This window comes from Diachasma alloeum, unplaced genomic scaffold (genome assembly GCF_001412515.2).
Source record: "Diachasma alloeum isolate Michigan unplaced genomic scaffold, Dall2.0 Dall_scaffold_00374, whole genome shotgun sequence".
NCBI classification, from domain to species: Eukaryota; Metazoa; Arthropoda; class Insecta; order Hymenoptera; family Braconidae; genus Diachasma; species Diachasma alloeum.
In genome coordinates this window covers 43157-66610 of record NW_021680513.1, presented here as the reverse complement: position 1 = coordinate 66610, position 23454 = coordinate 43157, and the positions used below count along the sequence as shown (strand labels likewise).

Here is a 23454-nt window from a genome sequence, read left to right as displayed (position 1 = left end):
AAATGTTTCTAGACGCCAAATTTATAAAATTAAATAAAAACGTGACTATTTCAACGCACTTATTAACACTAATAAAATCGTGACAGTTTCGCGCTGCCTTAAATTATCAAACCAACCTGAGAGAATATTTATTACTCATGATTAAAAACCCAATTACAAATAACAAGAACGGAATGAGAAATAACTAACCCAACTTTTGGATAATGCACGTCATCATGTGGCACTCGCACCTTCGTGCATAATTCAACAAAATTAATGAATGAATAAACATATCTTGCCCATTCAGTCTTGTCGGTGCAACTATTGTTATGATTATCATTTTCCCATACATTAAACAATCTCATGGTCATGCATAGAGAGAAAACACATTTTCAGATGATGATGATGATTATTTATTTTTGAAAATTGCAAATGTTGTCGGCAGAAAGACACATTGCTATAAAAGATGGAACGATTTAGTTACTGTTAACGAGGCTTCTTAAATATTAACATGATTCGTTAATAGTTGACAAATCGTGGTAATAGTTAAAAAGCCTCGTTAACAGCAACTAAATCTTTCGATCATTGCGGGGACATTGCAGTTCGTATTTCCCCAGCAGTTTCTGAGATATCGAAACAATTAATTTAATCGAATGGAAAGTTTTTTATTCGCATCTCGATAATTACTGCATGAAATTTCGTTGTCTCTGCAATGACACCACATTAAATTTAAAATTTCTTCCATTTCTACTGGAAATGATTATTTATTGAATACAGCAAGACGACAACAGCAATATCCTTAGTTCCAGATTTTTCATTGCCTTCGCAATGAAATAAACCTACATGGGTCATTCTATTACGGGTTAAATCCATTGAAAAGAGAAAAGATTAACAAAGAGAGCACCGGACACTAGAAAACTTTATGAGATTGAGGGTGCAAACGGTGTTGTGTAAAAACAGGAAAATTTTATGCTGAATTAAAAGAGATGACCCGTATTGTCCCTGCATTGGGGCAAAACTGATCATTTTTTCTTCTCAATTCCGCAATAAATTTCTCTCACTAAGTAATGACGGGATTTACAGTCATCAATCTCGTCACCTTCCCACCCTGAATTAAATTATTCTCCAATTAAATATAACAATAGCATCAATTTCTCCAAAACAACATCATCAATTCCATGTCGGAGCAATATAGCTCCGCAAAAAAGAATTAATAAAAAACCGCAGGTATCATTTCATCAGGTGTTGAATCCACCAAGAAATAAAAAAAATGAAGAGAACGCGAGACACTAGAGGATAATCCGAGAATGTACAGCAATCCGTGTCTTTATCCACACCCCGTTGACCCCATAAAAGTTGATTGGTTGACCCGCGCGTATCCTTTGTACATATACCTGTATAATACTCCCCCTGCCTGCCACCCCCTCGGAGGGCGACGAGGCGTTATGAGAGAGACCATTTTCTCCAACGGAATTGGATATATACGAGAAGTAATGAGGAGAGAAAAATCCTAAGAGAGGAAAATAGAAAAATATATATATATCCAAAGGAATATAAAAAGGATATACCACGTCTATAAACGAAGGGGCGTATAACGAGAATAAAAGAATTTCTGGAACATTTCCAAGAGGCCATTTCGTATCCTATTGATTTTTATTTCACATCCTGAGGAGAAAAAAAATAAAAGAGAAGAAAGAGGCATAGGACGATACTGAAATGACCGAGTGGAGTCGCAGGTTTTTTTTATTCTCTCTGTGCTAGGTAGTATCTCTATATGAGAAAGAGGGACAGTAGTAAACCAAGTTATGGGAGCGAACCTCCAATGGTTGTGTAGTAGTTGAAAAACCTGGGAAAAAAGTATCCAGCATCGTCGCGAAACTATCCCGGGCACTTTGTCCATTGCCTGGAAAAATTTATATACCTATATCATATGTATATCATCTATATATAAACGTCAACGCTACTCAGCCCGCTCAACGACCAACGCCTCAATGACCCTTTTTTCACCCCTCGAAACCCTCCCGCCCCCTCGCCAATGGGTTTTTTGTTTTCTTTCTCTTCTTTGGGTTTTTTCTCTATCATCATGCTCGAGAGGCGTCCTCAGAACCCTTAAAAGAATTGCCCGTAACCTCATATCACTTTTTCTAGCCCTTTTTTCTCTTGCGCTTCCCTCTATCATTTTTTGTTCATCTTTTCTCTCTCTCTCTCTCTCTCTCTCTCTCTCTCTCTCTCTCTCCTTGCGCCAAAAGTTGGGTCGGTTTAATACTCAGCAAAATAAAAAAAAGTAAAATTCTATTTACACGGGACAAAACTTTTTTGACCCGCAACACGTGCACCGAAATGGCATTATGAAATTTTATTTTTTTCTAGATCCGTCGAATGCGAAATTCCTCGCTCAAAGAGAAATAAAAGAAAACAAGTATGTACTATAGAATTACTAAATTAAATAACTGTAAAGTTTAATAAAATAAATGAATAATAGAACAATTTTAGATAAATAAACATGAGATGGAGTTGGGACTAGACGGGGTTTGAGATAATGAAATTCATGACGAGAGGATGAAGTTTTTTGTTTCCCGATCATCAGTGGAAATTACTTGAGCTCGCGTTAGGGAAGTTACATTAACACCCAATCCCCCCCCCCTCCTTCAACCTTCCACCGACAGTGTCCAAACTACGTGAAAATTATGTAAAGTCTTGGATCTAAAAACGGAACTCTAAATCACTAAAAATGAAGCGCGATAAACACAAAATAAAATTATAGAAAATATTAATTGTACGGATTTAATATTCTAACGCGACGAGACGCCAAGCGTCCTTGTGACAAAAATACAATGAAATTATAAATTCAACAGATGTTTAACGTAAACATTGAATGTTACTTGAATTTACAATATAAAATTCGTATGGTTTGAGTGTTGACATAAAAAAAATAAACAAAAACAAGTAATGAACAAGTTTATCATGAGATTAAGCAATAGGGCTGTTAACAATGAAAAACAAATATATTTAAAAAATTATGAAAGAATAAACTACAAGAGAAATATTATACATAAAAGTATAGTAGCGTAAGTGACCCAGAATGTGGCTCTATGTATCTATAAATACATGTAACATAATTAATTTATTAACCAAAGTGATGGAACATTAAACGAGAAAAGGAAAATCGAACGAATAGCTCGGGCGCGTTGAATTAAGAGTGAGCGAGAGAGAGAAAATATGTGTGTGTATGAAATAGTTAAAAAGAAAAACAACATACGGCTGCCGCATGCGCTTTTTCGTCATTAACTATTATTTCAAATTGAATTTTGTCACATTTTTAATTAAGCCAATGGTAGAATAAATAAAAACATTGCCAGACTGACGAACTTCCAGATATCAACGAGACATGGAGGTGTACTTGTGAAAGTATAAAAAAGCGTAATAAAAAGTATGTATAAAAACGAATAAAAAGCGAAGAACATAGAACAACTGAACTTGATGGAGACGAATCCACACAATAGAATCCGTCGTGAAACGAGACAACGTGAATGCATCAGGTTTTTGTGTTTCAATATTCTCCGGTTTGAAATATTTCAAATTAAAATGAAAAAAAAAGTAATATAGACGCGCAAGTTCCAATTGATTGTCACCATTTATAATTAAGTGATGGAAGGTGGGTGAGAGGGGGGGAGGGGTGAGCGGTTGTAATAATAATGAATAACGAATGGTAATTGAACTAATGAACAATTTCATTAATTTTATTAATTGAAATGAGAAAAGGTAAAATGGTAAATCGAGGGGTGAGAAGAGGGAAGAAATTAAATTAATTATGTCAATATGGTATTCCCACAGCGCGTCGCTGGAAAAGTAGCCCGCAGGCCTAAATACGCTCTAATCGTTATTTATAGATAATGAAAAATAATAAATTGGTCGAATGGCGCAAATTGGCACAGCACATGTTTCCTTATCGGAGGTCGTGTTGCTGTGTCTCAACCGTAGATAAAAAATAACAAAGTGTGAGGGGATGAAAAATTCCGATGCTGGGGGGGGGAGGCAGGCATATTAAATAATAATGGAAATATGAGGGAGGGATTGTATGGTTGATACACTGGGGGCAGCGACACTTCTGCGCACTCGGAGAGACTCTCAATCATTGTTACGGGGTAATAAAAGTCGTAAAACTTGGCAAAAAAAGTCACTTTTCCACATCTTGTTGAACGCGATACTATCACGAATTGAAATGAATAGATAATTCATAAACCCTCAAAGTGAAAAAATATAACTCATTGAATGTGATTTCGTTAACGTGACATTTAGGCATAAAATTCAGAACGAAAAATGTCTCATAACATTTTATTCTAAATTCACTCATTATCGGAATGATTAAGCAAGCAACGAGATGTGAGAATAAACTTATCAATTTTTTCAACTTGACTTCTCAATTGGTTTTCGATCCTTCGATTATCACCAAGTGCACAGAGGTTCGTCGCCTACAACCAAATACGAATAGACAATGTTAATGTACATGTGAAGCTGCAAAGAAAAGAATTTGACAAATTTAAAGAGAAATGCAGTGAAATTAAAAGAAAAGATATAGAACACTCGCGAATGAAGCGTTTCCAAAAAATGGAAATCATCTTGCAAATTATCGCAGATTACTATACAATAAATATATTACGCCATACTGCATTTACGTGAAAAAAAAATATTAATTACTACTGTTTCATAGTAGACATGTATATTGTATGAAAAAAAATAACGACAAAAATACTTACTGCTTGTATATAAATATACAGAATATAAATAATATATCAGTAATTATAAACGATAATAAATGAGAGGATGACAGCGATGATGAGATTATATCGTAATAAAGAATAATGTACCAATGAATTGCCGTCTTAAAATAACTCTTTATTGGAATAAGCTGCTAATTAACTCACAATTTGGCACTAAAAGTACGAATTTATTCATTGCAAATGCAGAAATCATTGGAATGAGATGTATATTTTTATTAATTTCATGTTTTGAAGGCTCCAGCATGCGCAGCTTTGGCGATGAAGGTCTTCAGGGTTGCCTCGTCCAATTTACCAAAGTGGGCTGTTTGGGCGACTGCAGTCATGTGATTCAATGCGAATTTAAAGCAAAAGTCTTCCAGTTCCTGAAAACCAAGTTTCATTCACTTTGCATAAGTTTACCCCATCTATTTTACATTCCGACATTCACCATTTCTACCCACTTGAGCATTATATTCAATAGCTGTCTTGTAGAGGAACGCCACATTGTTCACAGTGATGCCTCTTTTGATGATCTGGACGCATTTACGCTTGAGTTGGGTCTCGAAATAGGCGTTTGCCAGGTAGAGTAGCTCTGTGTAAAATTTTAGGCAATTGTTAACAGCAGAATCACATAATTTCGGATGAAAATTTTTTTGTGACCTACCAAGTGCATTCTCCGGTGGTAAATCCACTTCGTCGGTGTAGAGGTAACGCAGGAAGGATTTGTAGACATCGTGGGAAAATTCGTCGTGCTCTATTATCCTGGAAATTAATTATTATGCTTCATCCATCGACAGTAGAATTAAAAACTCCAAGCGATTATCAAGGGGACGAATAATCGGAAACTTGGATGATTTTGTTTTTAATTTTTGCTTCCGAATAAAAAATTTGTAATCGTTCAATTTTAAGTTTCCAATTTTGTGTGTTAGGGTAATTAAATACGATCTAAAAATTTCGAATATGCGATTTTTAGATGGTGTCTGTATGCATGTATGTGGTATTTTTTCTTCATTTTTTTCGAAATTTTCTTAAAATGAATGAATTGGATTTCATTATTTTTTTTCATGAATATAAATTTTAATAAGGTTTATTCATTGGCCCCAATTAAAATTCCATTTTTCATAGAGATTCGAAAGAATTGACATTTGTGCTACAGTCGACATTTCAACGATCACTCGAAAAATTTTCATCAAAATGGAATCAGTCATAGCTACGGATGTAAGGGACAAAACTGACCGTTCATTTTACACGTAAATTACACGCCACTGACCGAAAGCCAATTACTGACCATTTGTGGTAAAAAAAGTGACGGAATTTCGTGTCATAAAAATGACAAAAAAAATGTTGACGGCCACTTTCCATCTAGATAGAGCCAGTCGATTTTTCTCCCTCTAATTGGTTTCACATTCGGGACATTCAGCATGTTACCGTGTTACTTCAAAATTCGGCTCCCAGAACTCTCCAAATTTTAGTGAGAGATAGCCTGCTTTGGGCATCATATATTTGAGCGAGTTCTTTAATCAGTTCTTAAGAGAGAAGATTTACGAAATCATTTATCCAATGAAACATTTTATACCACTGTTTTACTATAATTGAACTTTATAGCTTCTATGATAATAATAAATAAAAAAAGTTCTGCGAAGTTTTTCTGATTTTTTGGCCATTCTAGTCAGCGAAGGACGAGGGAAAACCTCAGTTAAGGGAAAAACCTGCCCAGGTACAGTCGTCTCTTTTTGCGAGACTCCCACTCGACATGAAACTGCGAGATAGTGTCAGAAAATTTGGCGGCACAACCGGAAATTACTATTACTATTTATTATTATTGATCATGTTTACTTCCTACTACCGTTATGGTTTTATGTGTGCCCTATTTATCAGCCTCTTCTACCTTTCCTACTCTCCTCTTCATATTTTTCCCCCCATATCTGCGTTACTATGGGCCCTCTTACTCTTTACTTAACCCTAGATTGATCACCCTATAAGGGAAACCGCGTCGCGCGTCGTTTTTCTTTCATTACAATTGACTGCCTAACCGGAAAAATTTTAAAAAATTTGACTTTGCCAATTGAAGTGTCTTAAAAATTATAGTAGTTTTTAGATAAACATATTTCCCAAAATTCCAAAAGAAAACAAATTATTTCGAACAGACGAATTATTTTTTCCCATGTTAAGGCCCGGGTGTACTATCTTTCGAATGTTATCTGGATTTTTTTTATCTTTCGTAATCCAAAATTGTCAATTGAGTGGTACATCATGTAGAAATTCCCAAAAATTATGATAGAATGATTTTAAAAAATTGAAAAAATTCTGAACTTTTTCAAAGAGCGTTTTTAATTGAGATTCAGGATGAGTTGAAAAAAGTGAAAATTACAAATATCTGATTCGCTATGGCTAATTATCTATTAGCTGTCATTTTCCATGATGCATAACAAAACACAAACTCCTCATGGGAAGTGACAGCTAGGTATGTCAATTTTTAAAACAGTGGTATGTAGTCATCTGCCATTTTTATGTGATGAAAGTGTGATTAAAAAATTCTCCAAAATATTACAACTTTTTTCAAAGAGCCTTTTCCGTAATAAATGTTTCTGTGCAGTGCGGAAAAAGATTTACGAAATCAGTCTTCCCCCTGCATGATATTGGGTGACGGGCCGCCATTTGTCACCGTAAATCAGATACATTTTTCAATTTCTTGTTATTCAGCTTATTCTGAATATAAATTAAAAATGCTCTTTGAAAAAATTAATAATTTTTTCTACTTTTTTTAATTATTCATTCATAATTTTTCAAAACTTCTGCATGATGCAGGACTTAATTGACAAATTAAGATGTCGAAAGATGAAAAACAACATCGAGATAACTTTCGAAAGATACTACACCCGGGCCTTAAATGAAATTGCCCATGACGCGACGTTGCCGAAAACTCGCTAAACGCGTGCAAGTAGTGAAGAGTAAATTTGGCAACGCTAGAACGTAAATAACACGGCGGGGAATCCCTCCGGAGGCGACCAACGTCGGGGGGTCGGGTTTGGTGACCAGACTAGGGTTAACTGGATCCCATTCAGGGACTGCAAGGGAAGCCATGGAAAACCCCAGTCGTACAGCCGGCCAATATTGCAGGGTCCTATTGTGCCCATTTGTCACACTGACTAGATGGGTACACCGGGGCTGTACATTTGCGCCTGAGGGTAACAATTCTACACGAGAAGATAGGGCGAGGAGGTTAGAAGGTAGAGGAGATAGGGAAGCGGACACCCATCCAAGTACTAACCAGACTAAACGCTGCAAGCTTGGTCGACCGCCGGATCTGCACACTACCCATGCGACAACTACTGTCGCTACTGTATTGCTTCAAAAATATTTTTTTTCACGATAACAAAAAAAAAATATTCTGAATTGATTGAATAATGGCTTAAAAAATTCGTTTGAATGTCCTTTGGACCGAGTTCGAAAATGAAGGCGATAACAATAATTGTTATTTTGATTTATTTGAAAATTTTCCAAAATTCTGTTTTTTTTTGAAAATCAGAATTCCCGGGATATCTTTCGATGTCATGCTCTGAATTAATTCAATCATAGCTTGAAATATTTGTTTTAATGCCATTAGAATAGAATAGAATAGAATAAAAAAGTGCGGCTGGTCACTTAAAGCGCCCAGAGTCACCTAAATCATACGATCTTTTGTAACTTCCGCCTTAGTTTCGGTCAGTCACACAGCCCCAGCCCTGTGTTTCTCACTAGGCTAATAAGGCTGGTGACAGCCGCTTGTTGTAAGTCCTCTGGTTTCAGGAAAGCCTGGCCCCAGATTTTATAGCGACGGAGTGCTAATAGGGGGCATTCACATAAAATGTGGATGACGCCCTCCTTATCGCCTCCGCACAGTCTGCAGTCTTCTTGTTCTGCAAGTTTCATCTTGAACAGATGAGCTCTGAGAGCTGTATGACCCGTAAGGAGCCCTACTGCTACCCTCAGATCCCCTCTGTGCAACTCCAGAAGCTTTCTGGTCCTAACTCTTAGTTGCCCTCTCATAAGCAGTTTCGCTTGTCTGCAGGTCGCAACTTTCTCCCAACGCCTGACATGATCCCGCTGGAAATGATCTTTAATAAGAGTTTTTCCCACTGCGAAGGGCATGCCAAGCAGGCCGTGTGAGGGCACACTTTCTGTACCCTCCTTGGCCAGCTTATCTGCCTCTTCATTACCCAGAATCCCATGGTGACCTGGCACCCAGGTTACGGTGACCCGGTTGTTTTTACCCAGTGTGTCCAATGCCTGCATGCATTCCCACACCACCTGTGACTCTGTAGTGGGTTTTTCCAGGGCGTGTATCGCCGCCTGGCTGTCACTGCAGATGAATATTTTCATCTTTTTTGTGTCTCTCGCGTTCAGATACTCTGCACACTTAAGTATGCCCAGCATCTCTGCTTGAAAGACGGTTGAATGATGGCCCAGCGGAAAACTCTCTCCGAAGCCATCTTTCAGACGGTAGATGCCTGCCCCAAAACTTTCATTGAAGCCAGAGCCGTCCGTAAACCAGTAGTCCTCTCTTGGTCCTGGTTTACGTTTCGAGTCTAGCCACTCCTGTCTGGGTGGTATACTCGTTCTGAAAGTTTTCCTGATCTGATACTTCCTAGGAATCCTATCCGTCTTACCTATGAAGGGTCGATCATTGATTAGGCTAAGCCTTGTATGGCCTTGGCCCGTCATCTTCCATTCTAGTTGGCACCTTAGTCTATATGCAGTTGTGGTAGCACAACTCACAACCCTAAGGTCGAGGGGTGGGATACTGAGTGCTATTTCTAGCGCCTCAGTAGGTGTCGATTTCATGGCTCCTGTTGCAGCCCTCAGGAAGGTTCCCTGTAGGCTTTTCAACAGGTTCCTTGTTTCCGTCTTACTCACCCTCGGCCACCAAACGACCGCAGCGTATAACAGTCTCGGAAGTAGAACTATTTGGTAGAGCCAGAGCATCATTTTAGGATTGAGTCCCCATGTCCTGCCCACAGCTCTCCTGCATGCCCACATAGAGGCAAACACTTTATTTCTCTGAGTACAGATATGTTCTTTCCAGCTGAGTTTATTATCCAGGAGGACACCCAGATATTTCACTCTGCTGGTGTAGTTAATCTCCGAGCCATTTAGCTTCAGAGGTTGGATCTTTTCCAGTTTATAATTTCTGGTGAAAACCAGGATTGTTGTTTTGGCTGGATTTACCGATAGGCCAGTTACCCTGCACCAGTCCTCAATGATATTGAAGGCTGTTGCCATCAGGTCCCTTAGCACCCTCAGAAATCCGCCTTTCACAACAACTGCCACATCATCGGCGAAACCGATGACGTGGAAGCCGGCCTCACTTAGTTGATTTAGAAGTCCATCTACAACCAGGTTCCATAGCAGGGGCGAGAGAACTCCCCCCTGCGGACAGCCCCTAGTCGGACGTCCCTCCACACATGCCCTCCCATGTCCTGCCGACAGTCTTCTGCTTTTCAGCATGTTTTGTGTCCAAGCAATGATAGTCTTGGACACCTGTCGTTCTTCCATGGCTTTTTCTATAGCCGGATTCGAAGTGCTATCAAAAGCCCCCTCAATATCCAGAAAGGCGCCTATGGCAAAACCCTTGACCGCCAGTTGTCCCTCAATCAGTCCCACCAGGTGATGTAAGGCGGTATCTGTTGATCGTCCCTCTCTGTATGCATATTGACAGGGGGAGAGGGGTCTGTCAGCCAAGGGCCCGGCCTTGATGTGTCTATCCACCAGCCTCTCCAGGGTCTTCAGGATGAAGGATGTGAGGCTTATAGGACGGAAGTCTTTTGGTTTTATATAACCGGTTTTTCCCGGCTTGGGAATGAATACTATCCTAGTCTCATTCCACACACTAGGGACATGTTTCAGGGCTATACTAGCTCTGAGTATCTTGGTTAGGGGTCCCGTGATAGTCTCTATCCCTTCCTGTAATAGGGCTGGGTAGATCCCGTCTGGTCCCGGTGCCTTGAAGGGTTCAAAGGTTTTGATGGCCCACTTGACCCCCCAGGGCTGCACTACTTTATTTGCCAATGCCCAATCATGGGTTTCGTAGACATCCCTCTGATTTTGCATTGTTTCTTTATCTCTCTCCTGGGCCTGTATGAAGCCTGGAAAGTGGGTGTTCATTAGGAGTTTCAGAGTCTCTCCCATGGTTTCCGTGTGGCTGCCATCTGGTGCCTGTAGGCTCCCTAGATATGGAGTCTTGTTTGTTCCAAGGATTTTTGCCAGCCTAGAGGTCTCCGATTGACTCTCCACATTGCTTGTGAAAGCCCTCCAGCAGTCCTCTTTGGCTGCCTTTATTGCCTTGTTGTAATCTGCGAGCAAGCCTCTGTAAGTTTTCCATGCGTCTTCCTTACGGGGGCCCGCTCTCATGTTCTTAGCTTTGTTAAAAGCTTTTCTAGCTTTGCCCCTCAGCCCACCGAGCCTCTCTGACCACCAAGGAGTCTCAGTGGGCTGCCCTTTCGGGATAAGCTTGCAGTTTGTCTCGAAGGAGTCCATGATGGCCTGGTTTAGGGCAATCGAAGCCTCCTCCAGCTGCTTTTTGTTGTTAAATCTGAGGATGATATCCCTGAGATTGTCAGATAGACTCTCTCGGTAATTTCCCCAGTTTGTTCGTCTTGGGTTTCTCACCCATTCCGTTTCTTTCACTGTGTGGATGGACATTCTTATGGTTTGATGATCGGACGCTGAGAGGTCCTTTGAGACCCTCCAGTCCCCAATCATGTCTGCCACTCTATCCGTCCCCAGAGTGATATCTATGACCTCCTGTCGTCTCCGATCTATGAAGGTAGGTTCTGACCCCCTATTAAGGATGTTTAGACCGGCCCCCATTATGAATTCCTGGAGGCTTTCCCCCCTGCCGTTAATGCCGGTGCTCCCCCATGCTACATGGTGCGAGTTGGCATCACAACCTAGCAGGAGTTCAAGTCCCCTTTCCTTCACATGGTTGCATAGGTCCTTTACTTTTTTCGAAGGAGGTGGTTCAGCCGAGTCATAGGGCATGTAAACTGACCCTACAACCAGGCTCATTTCCTCGCCTTGTCCCAGGCCCAGATCCACTTGTGCCACAGCCAGGTCTCCCTCACTAGCCTGTGAACAGAAGAAAGAGTCTAGTCCTTTAATAACAATGCAAGATCTAATTTTCTCCTGAGTGTTTGCGTGATAGATTCTGCCACAACCACTGAGGCCCTTAATAGCGTTGTCCACTATCCATGGTTCCTGGATCATTGCTATGACAGTCTGCATCCCAGCTAACAGCCTGACTAGAGTAGCCGAGGCTGCTTTGCTGTGGTGCAAATTTATCTGTACAATGTGCACCCGGGTTGCAGCCATAATGATGACTACTTTCCTGGTACCTCTATGTACCCTTCTTCTGACTTTCACCACGGTCTTTCGCAAGCAGCTTGACAGTAGCTTTTTGAATCCCGCAGTGCAGTCTGAAGTTGCAGGCTTTCAGAACAGAGAGTGATCGGTCGTCTATCAGCGCAACGAAGTGGGCACTTTTCGCGTCCCTACTCTCACTGCCCCGAGCGACAACCCACTCTCTGGCCTGCAGTCCTGCATTTTGTTTCTCAAGGAAGCACAGTGCTTCTTGAGCGGTTAGATCTGGGTCTTCCACGTGTAGTACAACCCTGTGCTTCTTGGGAAGCTCCGAGGCTGCGACCACACGTACAGTAAGTCCAGCTATTTTGTTTTCGGGGAAAAGGCTTTTCAGCCAATTTCCCGTTTCCTCATCAGTGCAGCACACCATTGCCACACCTTCTCTTTCCCAGACACCGTTGAAGGTGGGTGCTTTCACCCCGTCAGGTAACGCCAGAATGGCCCTCTTCAGGAGTTTCTTCACCTCCGTTACCTCTTCAGTGCCCAGTTTCTGATCCGGATATGACTCCGGCATAACTGCAAACTTGAATGAGCTCGTAGTGTTCTGAGCATATGTGCCCTGATCCTGCGTTCTCATTCTCTTTTCTTTCGGTCTGACTGAGGGGCTTGGCGTAGTACGCTCTGATGGAAGGCGTTTTATTGCCTTCCTCGTAGCCCCCTCCCCCCTTCCCTCATCGACCTTCGCTGCTGCATCCGTCAAGGTTGCAATCGCCCCCGAGGTTTGATGCAGCTTCGCTCTCTTGCGACGTCTTCTCTCGGCTCCACTCAGTCTGACCCGATTCACATCGGTACCAGACTGGTCAGCCTTGTCAGACTTCGTGTGTTCGCCATCGCTGGCCCCACCCGAAGTTGCTTTTTCAATATTAAGATTTTTTAAATTGGTTTCCATTTTAGTCCCACGAGTACCGCGGTTAAGCGTTTTCACCTGGTGCATTGCCGCGATTGCCCAGGGCTTGGCTTGTCTCGGGTGGGTTACACCCAAGACTACTCTCAGAGGTCGCCCAGGTTTCTGAGAGGCACCGTTAGCGACACAGCTCCCCCTGTGCCACGCATCCTTAGGCACGGTATGGCCGAGGCCATGGCTTACGCCGCTCACACACATGGATTGGGTGGACTCCTCTTAGCGACCGCGGGCAGCGGTAGTCCTTAAGACCTCCACCGCCCGCGACCGAGCCCCCTCACTACGACAAAGTGGGATCCCAGTAGAGGGGGTTAATGCCATTAAGTCGAAGTTAAAAGATTATTACGATAGTTATATTGGTTGATTTGAATTTTATGATGATTGCTGAAAATTTTGAATTTTTCATGAATTTTTCTGAAAGTGAGCTGTTTGATGGTTTCTTCAAATGCAATGTTTTAAATTCATTCAAGTATGTGTAAATAATATTTTCCTGTTAACATTCAACTAAGTTAAAAATCTGACAAAATTAGTTAAAAAGAAAAGCCGACCGTAATGGTTGGGTGAGTTAGGTGTTGCTCCGACGGACATCCGAGTGCAGCTGCGTTTAGCGCAGTACTTGGTGACCGCTTAAGAACACCTTTGCCTAAAAATTTCAGAAGGCAGGCACGGTGTAGTGGCCTAATGTACCCCTCTAGTCAGTGTGACAGAAGGGTTCGATTCCCGGCTGGGTGAAGCGGAAATTTTTTCTCTCTAAATTCTAATTCTCTTAGAATTCTTTAATGCCTAAAGGAGGTTAGGCGGTGTTTGAGGTGAATTTGAGAGTGAATTTCTGTGGTTCCCGGTAGCTTAGTCGGTAAGAGTGCCCGGCGCGTATCTGGGAGACCCGGGTTCGATTCCCGGCTGGGTGAAGCGGAAATTTTTTCTCTCTAAATTCTAATTCTCTTAGAATTTTTTTTTTAGTCCGACCTCTAGTCAATGTGACAGAAGGGCACATTAGGGCTTTGCACAATCGGCCGGCTGTACGACTGGGGTTTTCCATAGTTTCCCGTGCAGTCCTAGCCCGAATGTGATACAGTTAAGAGTAAGACGGCCCATGGTAACGTAGATTTTAAAAAATCAGAAGAGAGAAGTGGGAGAGACAAGTCAGACGAATGGGGAGCCTTTTTTTGGGGGTTTGGAATCCGAATTTTTTGGTAATTTTTCTTTTCAGTCCCGCAATAATTTATTATAAACAAATTAGTCTCCATTTTCAGAGAACATATGATTTTCCCCAAAAACCGAAGGAGATATAGAAAAATGTTTCGAATGGAAGTATATCTCTTTTTCTTACGTATAAACTCATTTTTGACTCATCAAAATCGGCTCAAAAGTTCCCGAGATATGAGTTGAAGTGTGAGCGCGGGTGGGTAGACCGCGCGAAAGACGGGGCACTATCTTGATCCTATGAGGGAGAAACTGAATACAGAATTATTTGGGTTTGATTATGTCGATGGTATTCTCAAGCCCAGTCGAATAACTGAATTGATTCCTCCATCATTTGAACTAATTCCTTCTTGCACGTGTAAAGCATGCTCACATAATACTTATACTTGCCGAGCTAACCAGGTGTCTTGTATTTCCTATTGTAACTGCTATTTGTCTCAACAATACCAAAACCGTATAAATAAAGGTGAAGTATAAATTTATAAATTTTCACATAATTGACTCGTTCTGTTATTCTTGTAGATATCTGTAAATTCAACAAAAAGGGGGCTACCGTTGATTTTAAATAGGAATTGTATATTATCATCATAAGTTGCCGATGACATTTTTATATCGTCCTCGCGGAGCACGCAACACATTTGGTCTCTTACCTCCCATAACAAGTAGTGTAGAAGAAAAGATCAAAATAATCAATATATTACGGATATTATTCCTCTATGCAGTTAGCCAGTGCAATACAGCATGCAAAAACAAATGGTATTCGTTTGGATACTCTGATCCGCTAATTTAATTAAGGACGAAATTTCCCAACAAGTACTGAACAAAATTTTATGTCACGAAGCCTGAAACCGGCTGAATTAGACGGTAATCCAGCCGGTTTCAGGCATGAGTGGCATAAAAATCATTTATTTGTAAGAAACAGATGAATAACTTCCATTCGAAACATTTTTCTGTATCTCGTGGTTTTTTTGCGGAAAATCATTTGGTAACTGAAAATAGGGACTAATTTGTTCATATTACACTACATGCCCGAGCCTTGGAAAACAGATCACCATTCCCCACGTGCAAAACTGCCTTCCGAGCCGAAGGTGAGGATGGCAAGCACGTGGGGGAGGGTGATATGTTTTCCATGGCGAGCTGTGTATATTAATTTTTAGGTCCCGTGACACGAAAACAAATTATTGTGCGACTGAAGGGAAAAATAACCGAAAAATCTGAATTTTTCACCCCTAAAAACATGAAATCCAATAATAAAATTTCATCGACCTCTTAGTGACCCCGGGAGGGGGGTACTACGTATGGACTAAGAAGATCCAGAGTGCCTTTCTGAATAAAATTTCTTCAGCTACGATGAAAGAGACATTTCCTAAGACATTTTCTGCTAAAATCGCTTATTGACAGGATAAATACACAATGTCAAAAATAAGAATACATAAATATAACAATTGTAAATTTTTCTCAAAATACTTACGATTGATTATTCTCAGTCCAATGTTCCTGAAACATGGACCTAAAATACTGGCACCGTATTTTCAGCACAGCCTTGTGAACGTGAATAGGTTTCCCCTGCACTTGGATCGTGAGATCACTAGTTGCCTGTGAGAAATTGATTGCAGAGGAGAAATAAATTATGGAGCATATGCGTGATAAGAAGATAAGCAAAATATTTTTCTTCAATATTCTCCGACCCCACAGGAGGCAGTTTTCCCTCTAGTGCTCCCTTGCACGAGGGAAAAAAGGGAAAAAATCAAGTAGAGCTTATCATCTTATTTTAATTAGCCTTAAGAATTATGCAGATGAGAAATACTAACTGGATCATCAAATGCTTGTCTCAAGCAGTCTAAAATACTCGTCTCGTCTTGAGCATAGAGGACAAGGGGCTCGTGCATTACAGGGGGAGTCGAGTAGCACGCCAGTACATCGTGCAAGTAGAGGAGGGGAGTTGCAGTGGGTGTCGTCACACTCTGACCCCGACATTGTCCCCACATAAAGACCTTACCACCTTCAGCGAGTGCAGCACTTATGTGATTCGAGTGTACTGCTGCTATGTCAGAGACTCTTCCCATCTCTGCCACTGATAGCTAAATTCAAAACAATATTTTAGACTGGTGGAGATTCATTGAAAGTTCATTGACAGTTAAGTGACAATTTGCCGGGTGACGGAGAAAAAAGTTGGAGAAAAATTATCGAACAAGTCAAGTAATCGTGGAGCGAACTTGATTTTCAGTACTTTTTCACCCTATATCGGGGAAAAAGTGGAAGACGAAAAATTAATTTTTCTCCGTTGGCCCGAGAAAGTTTACTGAACGTGAGGGTAATTTGTACCGAAACTGTAAAATTTACCCTGCATTCCATCAAAAATTATCCCAGTGAACGCCAATGATGGCTCAATATTGCGTATAATTTTTCTGTAACGGAGAATGATTTTTTACCGAATCGTAAAATATCCTCCACAAATAAGTATTTTTTCATTGAATTACATTTCGCTCCACGATTACCTTTCGTATACACGGAGAGAAATATTCAGTAAAAATGACGGAACTCACAGTTCGCTCACCGATTACGGAATCGACTCAGAAAATTTAAGTGACCGTATCGTAATTTTTTACAGGAGATTCAGGTAAAAATTACGGAACGCTCTGGAAAAATTTCGTGACAGTCCTGTAAAATTTCCAACAACCACATTGCGCTCCGGAATTACGGAAAAGATACGTAATTTTTATTGAATATTTCTCTCCGTGTAGCAAAATTTGCTACGATTTTCTAGGTATTTTAATTCGATTTTAGCATAACTTGCGGTTTAATCAATCGATTTCATTTTGTCAAGTTCCAAAATGTTATTTTTTGACACCTTCAAGGATTTGGGGGATGAAAGACTACTGTCGATGCCTTGATCCCTACAATGATAAATTTTCAAGACAAAAAAGTTGGAAAATTTGAATTGTATCAATTACATCCCTTTTTATTTCCTTCCTTTTCTCTCTATCCATTCTCTGATTGAAACCAAATGTTTTGAATCATGTTAGAAAATTATTGTAGGGCGATGTCCTAAAACAATTTTATTCTAAACTTTTTTGTTCCAAATTTTCCAATTTTCCTTGGAAAAATTTGCAGTCTTTGAATAATGTTCATTATACTTCTGACAATAGAAAATATACGCATTCATTTTTAATTGTTTTATCTGAATCTAGAAGTTGCAACAATCTCGAAAATATTTTTTACAACCCTCCAAGTCGCATTGATCAATGAGAAAATCGTTGATAGAAAAGTGCACTTTTTGGAGGCCTCAAGCAGGCTGTTGACGTCACAGCAGAGAAGTTGCCGTATCTCTCACACACTCTCCCAGCGTACATTACTTGTACATTGACAGCAGTGTACTGTTATGACGTATGGGTCCCGCCGGCGTATGTATGCGCGCTCAAATTTAAATTCATTGACGGTAATAAACCGTGTAAAAAAGGAATTTTTTTAATGAAATATTGTTGCGACCCATCGAACGAGTTTCGAGGGAAATTTGACCAGTTTGAAACAGTGTATGTTCCCTATTTAACCCTGAGAGGTTAACGCACTGTGTTGGTAGGACGGGTTAGCTTGGTTAGCCCTGGCAGCGTGTTGGGTCGTTCACTGAAAATCGGCGTTTCCTACGGTACATAGTAGAACAAGCAGCGCGACAGAAGCCATTTGACAGATTACATATGACTGCTACTCTCCACGTATTTTTTTTCTCCTATTTTCATTTCTACCAATTTCATTGGCAGTATGCTGCCGAATCGATCCCAATTTATGTTGCCAAAAAATGTTTTTTTTTTTCAATAATTTTGGGTGAATTGTTCCGTCTCAAGAATTACCAAATATATCGACCTAAACTTTCATACAGGAATGTTCCTTGACACTCCTAAGTAGATGCCAAAGTTTCAAAAGGTTTCCCTGACTTTTACTCATGTCATAGTGCGCAAAAGTGAATTCCGACCAAAAAAATACAAAAACGACGATATCTCGAAAAATTCCAATGGGATGGTACCCACATTTTGTTGGATCTAGATAGATGACATCAAAACGTACTGTTCAAAATCGGGCCTGTATTGTGGGCCAACTCGTTTTCACGAGTCAACCGACACGAGGGTAACATGGGGATGGTCAAATTTTACGACGGTCATAAGGGGATGGTCAAATTTCACGAAAGTGAAACATCACGAGTCAAAAGGAGATGGTCAAATTTCACGAGAGTCAAACTGCCTGAGAGTCACAGGGAGATGGTCAAACTTCACAAGAGTCAAACGTCATGAGGGTCACAAGAATATGGTCGAATTTCACAAGTGTTAAACGTCACGAGGGTCTCACGGAGATGGTACAAATTTCACAGGATGGAAACGGCACGAGGATCATAAAGAGACGATCAAATTCCACGAGAGTGCCCCGACACAAGGGTCACAAGAAGATGGTCAAATTTCACAAGGGTCAAACAGCAAGAGGGTCGCACAGAGACGGTCAAATTTCACGAGAGTCAACCGACACAAGAGTCATAAGGGGATGGTCAATTTTCACAAAAGTCAAACGTCACGAGGGTCACAAGGGGTCAAATTTCACCGGAGTGAAACGCCACGAAATTGACTAGGGGTTGGTTAGATTTCACGAGTACCAAACCTCCCAAGGGTAACGAGGGGATCGTCAAATGTTCAAGAGGATCAAACCTCACGACAGTCACAAAGGAATAATGAAATGTTATTATTAAACTCTTTGTAGGAAGGATAATGGTGTTCATTATTCAAGTTTATTGAATTTTTCACTGAATCATTTCGGGCCCTGAAAAGTTCAAAAATTGGCGATCCCCCTGTGACTTTCATACTGTCTGACTCGTAAAATTTGAAGGTCCCCTTGTGACCCTCCCACGTTTGACCCTTGTGAAAATTGACCGTCCCCTTGTGTCGGTTAACTGCCGTGACATTTGACCGTTCCCTTGCGACCCTCGTGAAATTTGATCAGCCCCTTGTGACCCTCGTGCTGTTTGATCCTCGTGAAATTTGATCGTCTCCTTGTCTCGCTCGTCATGTTTGACGCTTGTGAAACTTGTCTCCATGTGACCCTTGTGACTTTTGACACTTGCAAAATTTGATCATCCCGTTGTTACCCCCGTGACCTTTGACTTCCGTGAAATTTAGCCATTCCCTTATGACCTCCGTGACATTTGCCTCTCGTGAAATTTGACCATCCCCTTGTGACCCTCGTGCTGTTTGACCGTCGGGAAATTTGATCGTCCCCTTGTCTCGCCCGTCACGTTTGACCCTCGTGAAATTTGATCATCCCCTTGTGACCCTCGTGATATTTGACCCTCTTTAAATTTGACCATCCCCTTGTGATCCTTTTGTCCCTTCTGATATTTTGACCCCGATAAATCATCTTATTCTTGTGACCTCCCTGGTCTTTAAATCCGTTATGAATATTTTTTACATTAATTTTTTTCTCATTACTTATCCGTGAGAAAATGTCGACCCCAACCCAGAAATATCGATACACCCAATATCGCGACGCGCAAATATCGATACAAAATATCGAATCTCGGAACAAAAAATATCGATACAAAATATCGAATCTCGGAACAAAAAATATCGATATAAATGAGTATCGATACTGTTTTGGGAAACACTACGCTGGTCAGTACACCATCGACTCTCATCAGGACCGAATCACTGAAACTTATCCGGGCGCACATCGGCGCATTTATCGGGAAACACATCGGTAAAGTTATCGAACCTCATCGTAAATTATCCGGTCAGTTATCTAAATATTCCGTGTTTGTACAGTCCACTTCGGTAAATCGACTATTTATTAGAAATTCATCAATTGTATATTTCAGTGCACTAAGTTTTTAAATATAGTGACAATCAACGAAACTCATCTTGATTTATTCTCCGGCAATTCATCCCACTTCATTTTCCCTCCCGACCTCCCTATCATCAGAATCACACAAGATTCTTAACACGTACATTTTGAAAAAAAAACTGAAATCGGTCCAATAGTTTTTGAGATATTGAGTAAAAGGCTTTCACATACAAAGTTGAATATCTCCGAAAGAACTGGTCCGATTTCGTTCATCCAGAATCCCAAACCTTGTTACCATAAGATCTAAAATCATACCAAGTTTCAAGTTTCTATCTCAATTATTTTTCAAGTTATCGTGCAAACAAGCAATTTCAGCGAAAAAATGAAAAAACGAAAATAAAACAACATCGCTTAGGGTATAATGGTCTTTTTTCAATCCAATTAAATAGGCATCATCATGACAAGTATTTTGAAAAAACAATCGAATCGGTCGAATGGTTCAGGAGATATCGGCAAAAAACGATTTTCGAAGAACCGTTATATCTCAGGAACTGCTCAACCGATCAAGCTGAAACTTAGCACAAATTTGAGTCTCAGTAGTACCAATTAACAGCCAGAATTTCAGCCCCTTTGCCTCAATAATTCTCGAGTTATGGGGGCAGTTCTGGACATACGAACACACATGTGCACATGCACCTACACACATACAGCCATTTTTTAAAAACATCATTTCTTCACGTTTCATGACATTTCTAGGGATTTCCACGCAAAATTAAGAACTCGAAAAAATCACGATTACAAAGCTTCTATTCGGAAACAATACTAGTAATTTACCTCTAAATGGTAAAAAACTCTTTAACCCCTTCACGTACGGGGCGCTTTTGTTACCAAGCGCGTCATACGCTTAATATCACTCAAATCTGATCGTTTTTGATGAATGGATAATAGTAAAAGCGATATGTAATTGTACATACAGTATCACTCTGGCCAATGTTGCTTCTTTGGTTAAATTATTATCCATAGTTTCGGAAATATTCAATTTCGAAGAGAGACGTCGGATTGACCGGACTAACATTGCAGTAACCCTCCTGATTGAATTTCACGAGGGTTGTACCTTGCGAGGGTCAACGGTCACGAGAGCCATACCTTGCAAGGATCAAAAGTCACGAGGGTCATACCTAGCAGGCATCAAACGTCATGAGGGTCATATCTCGTTTGATATTTGAGATTTTCCTTTGTCTACCTTTGTTCTTTAACCGTTACAGCGTTTGACCCTCGCAAGGTATAACCCTTGCGATGTTTGATCCTTGCGTGGTATGACCATTGCGAGGCATAACCCATACAACCCTGTCAGTGGGGTTGTTCTCGCGTCAGAACAACTGTATTATTCTCAATCACGCACATACGCGGTCAAAAAAGTCTAAAACTTCCTTGATAAATTACTTGTTTTTTTACATGTAGAAAACTTGGTAAAATACCGGTGGTATTTTACTTGCCCAACCCTGGCTTTGGGTTTAGCTTTTGGGCATGATTACGATTCCGTTGGCGGTACGATTTAACATACGTTTTCCGTACCATTTTCCCCAGAATCACGGGAAAAATAATGAAAAAATTCCATCTTCATTATTTCTCCTGGGAGTTTATATAGCGTTCCATATTTTGAAACGTCACAGGATATTGTTGAATAGAATGTTGGAGTAGGTGGGCAACCAGGATAATTCTCAACATTAACTTACAATAAAAATTTACTGAAAACACTGGATAGTCTAGACCAAGATGTGACCCCGGGACCTTCCGATTATGTTCTCCCAACTTAAGGTAAGGTCACAAGGAAGGGTCACAACGATCACAAAAATGGAATCGCTAGGGTCACGAAAGTCACAAGGGTCAGACAAAAAAAAAAGGAATCGCAAGGGTCACGAGGGTGCCAAGGATGACACTGCCTTCGTTGAATGCCTTTTTGACTGACAATTTTTTTGTTGGAAATTTTGTTGACTGAATTTTTGCGATTATTCCAATTTTTTTCAGTCAAAAAATTTTAGTCAAAAAAATCTCCAACAAAAAAATTTTCAGTAAATTCGAGTTTTGTTGTTTTGAGGCGGTAAATATAATCATTGGATTCAAATATGGGAATGTGAGTACATGAATTGGTGTCTCAAGTATAAGAAGCTTTATGGAAATGTTCCTATCTTAAAAAATAAGGATTGAAATGCTCATATCCTAAAAACTAATTCAGAGGTCATTTTTCGCTATTTATCCCGTATCCCTGAGGAAAAATGCTACGGAACACGTCAAATATCAGCGCCAAAGAAATCATTATCTTCCCAGCTTTCGGCTAAGTAGCACTGAACATAGTCACTAAGTGGAGTGCTGACCACGAGGGGAACACCTTGGAGGGACCGAGGTTGACACTCAAAAAAAGAAAAGAGTATTGGAAATAATAAATGTTACAAAAAGTAAGAACGAAAAATCAGCATTCGTAAAAAATGAAAGGTATACGCTAATGGGAAATTGGTGCCTTCTGAAACTTATTACTTAGTTCTGTCACATATTTTGTAGGTTTAATGGACAAAGAAATTAAAAATAATATATATCTAGGACTTCTCGTATGTCTCAAGACACTTGTTTTCTTTATGAGAATGCCAATAGTAAAAAATTGAAAAAATAAAACGTAACGTGACGTAATTACCATAATTCAAGTTTTTTCAACTGTTAACATTTTTGAAGAAAATTGTCACACGAGGGTACTCATATGGAGGTCATATGAAGGTCATGTGGAGGTCATATGAAGGTCATATAAAGGTAATATGGAAGTCATATACAGGTCATAGAGAGGTCATGTGGGATTCATATAGCGGTCATACAGAAATCATCTGAAGGTTATATGGGGATAACGGGGGGTGGGGGGGTCATTTATAAATCATGTGGGGATCATATTGAAGTCATATGAGGGTTATATGGAGGTCATGGGGATCATATGAAAGTGTTTCAAGTCATTTTTGAAGAAAATTGTTACTTGAGGGGAGATGGAGGTGTTTGGATCAAATTTGGGGCTTATATGAGGTCATATGGGGGTCATATGGAAGTCATATGGAGGTTATGTGGAGGTCATGTGAAGGTCATATAAAGGTCATATGGAAGTCATATACAGGTCATAGAGGGGTCATGTGGGGTTCATATAGCGGTCATACAGAAATCGTCTGAAGGTCATATGGGGATAATGGGGGGACCCCCATGTGACCTCATATAAGCCCCAAATTTGATCCAAACACCTTTATCTCCCCTCAAGTAACAATTTTCTTCAAAAATGACTTGAAACACTTTCATATGATCCCCATGACCTCCATATAACCCTCATATGACTTCAATATGATCCCCACATGATTTATAAAT

At 40.3% G+C, this 23454-nt stretch overlaps 1 protein-coding gene across 2 annotated transcripts in view; it reads right to left on the bottom strand.

Annotated features, from left to right (window-relative positions):
• Positions 1-4854: 4854 nt before the first annotated feature.
• Positions 4855-23454, bottom strand: part of LOC107041726 (RCC1 and BTB domain-containing protein 1) — a 27045-nt gene continuing 8445 nt past the window's right edge. The window contains exons 5-9 of one of the 2 annotated variants that reach the window (XM_015262414.2): positions 16053-16322; positions 15713-15837; positions 5404-5501; positions 5201-5331; positions 4855-5122 (exon numbers count right to left, since the gene is read on the bottom strand). In XM_015262414.2, the coding sequence (XP_015117900.1) occupies positions 4982-5122; positions 5201-5331; positions 5404-5501; positions 15713-15837; positions 16053-16322 (765 nt within the window). In that variant the 3' untranslated portion in view covers positions 4855-4981. Of the gene's footprint in view, positions 5123-5187; positions 5332-5403; positions 5502-15712; positions 15838-16052; positions 16323-23454 lie in introns of both variants that reach the window. The other variant, XM_015262415.2, reaches the window with a different exon arrangement.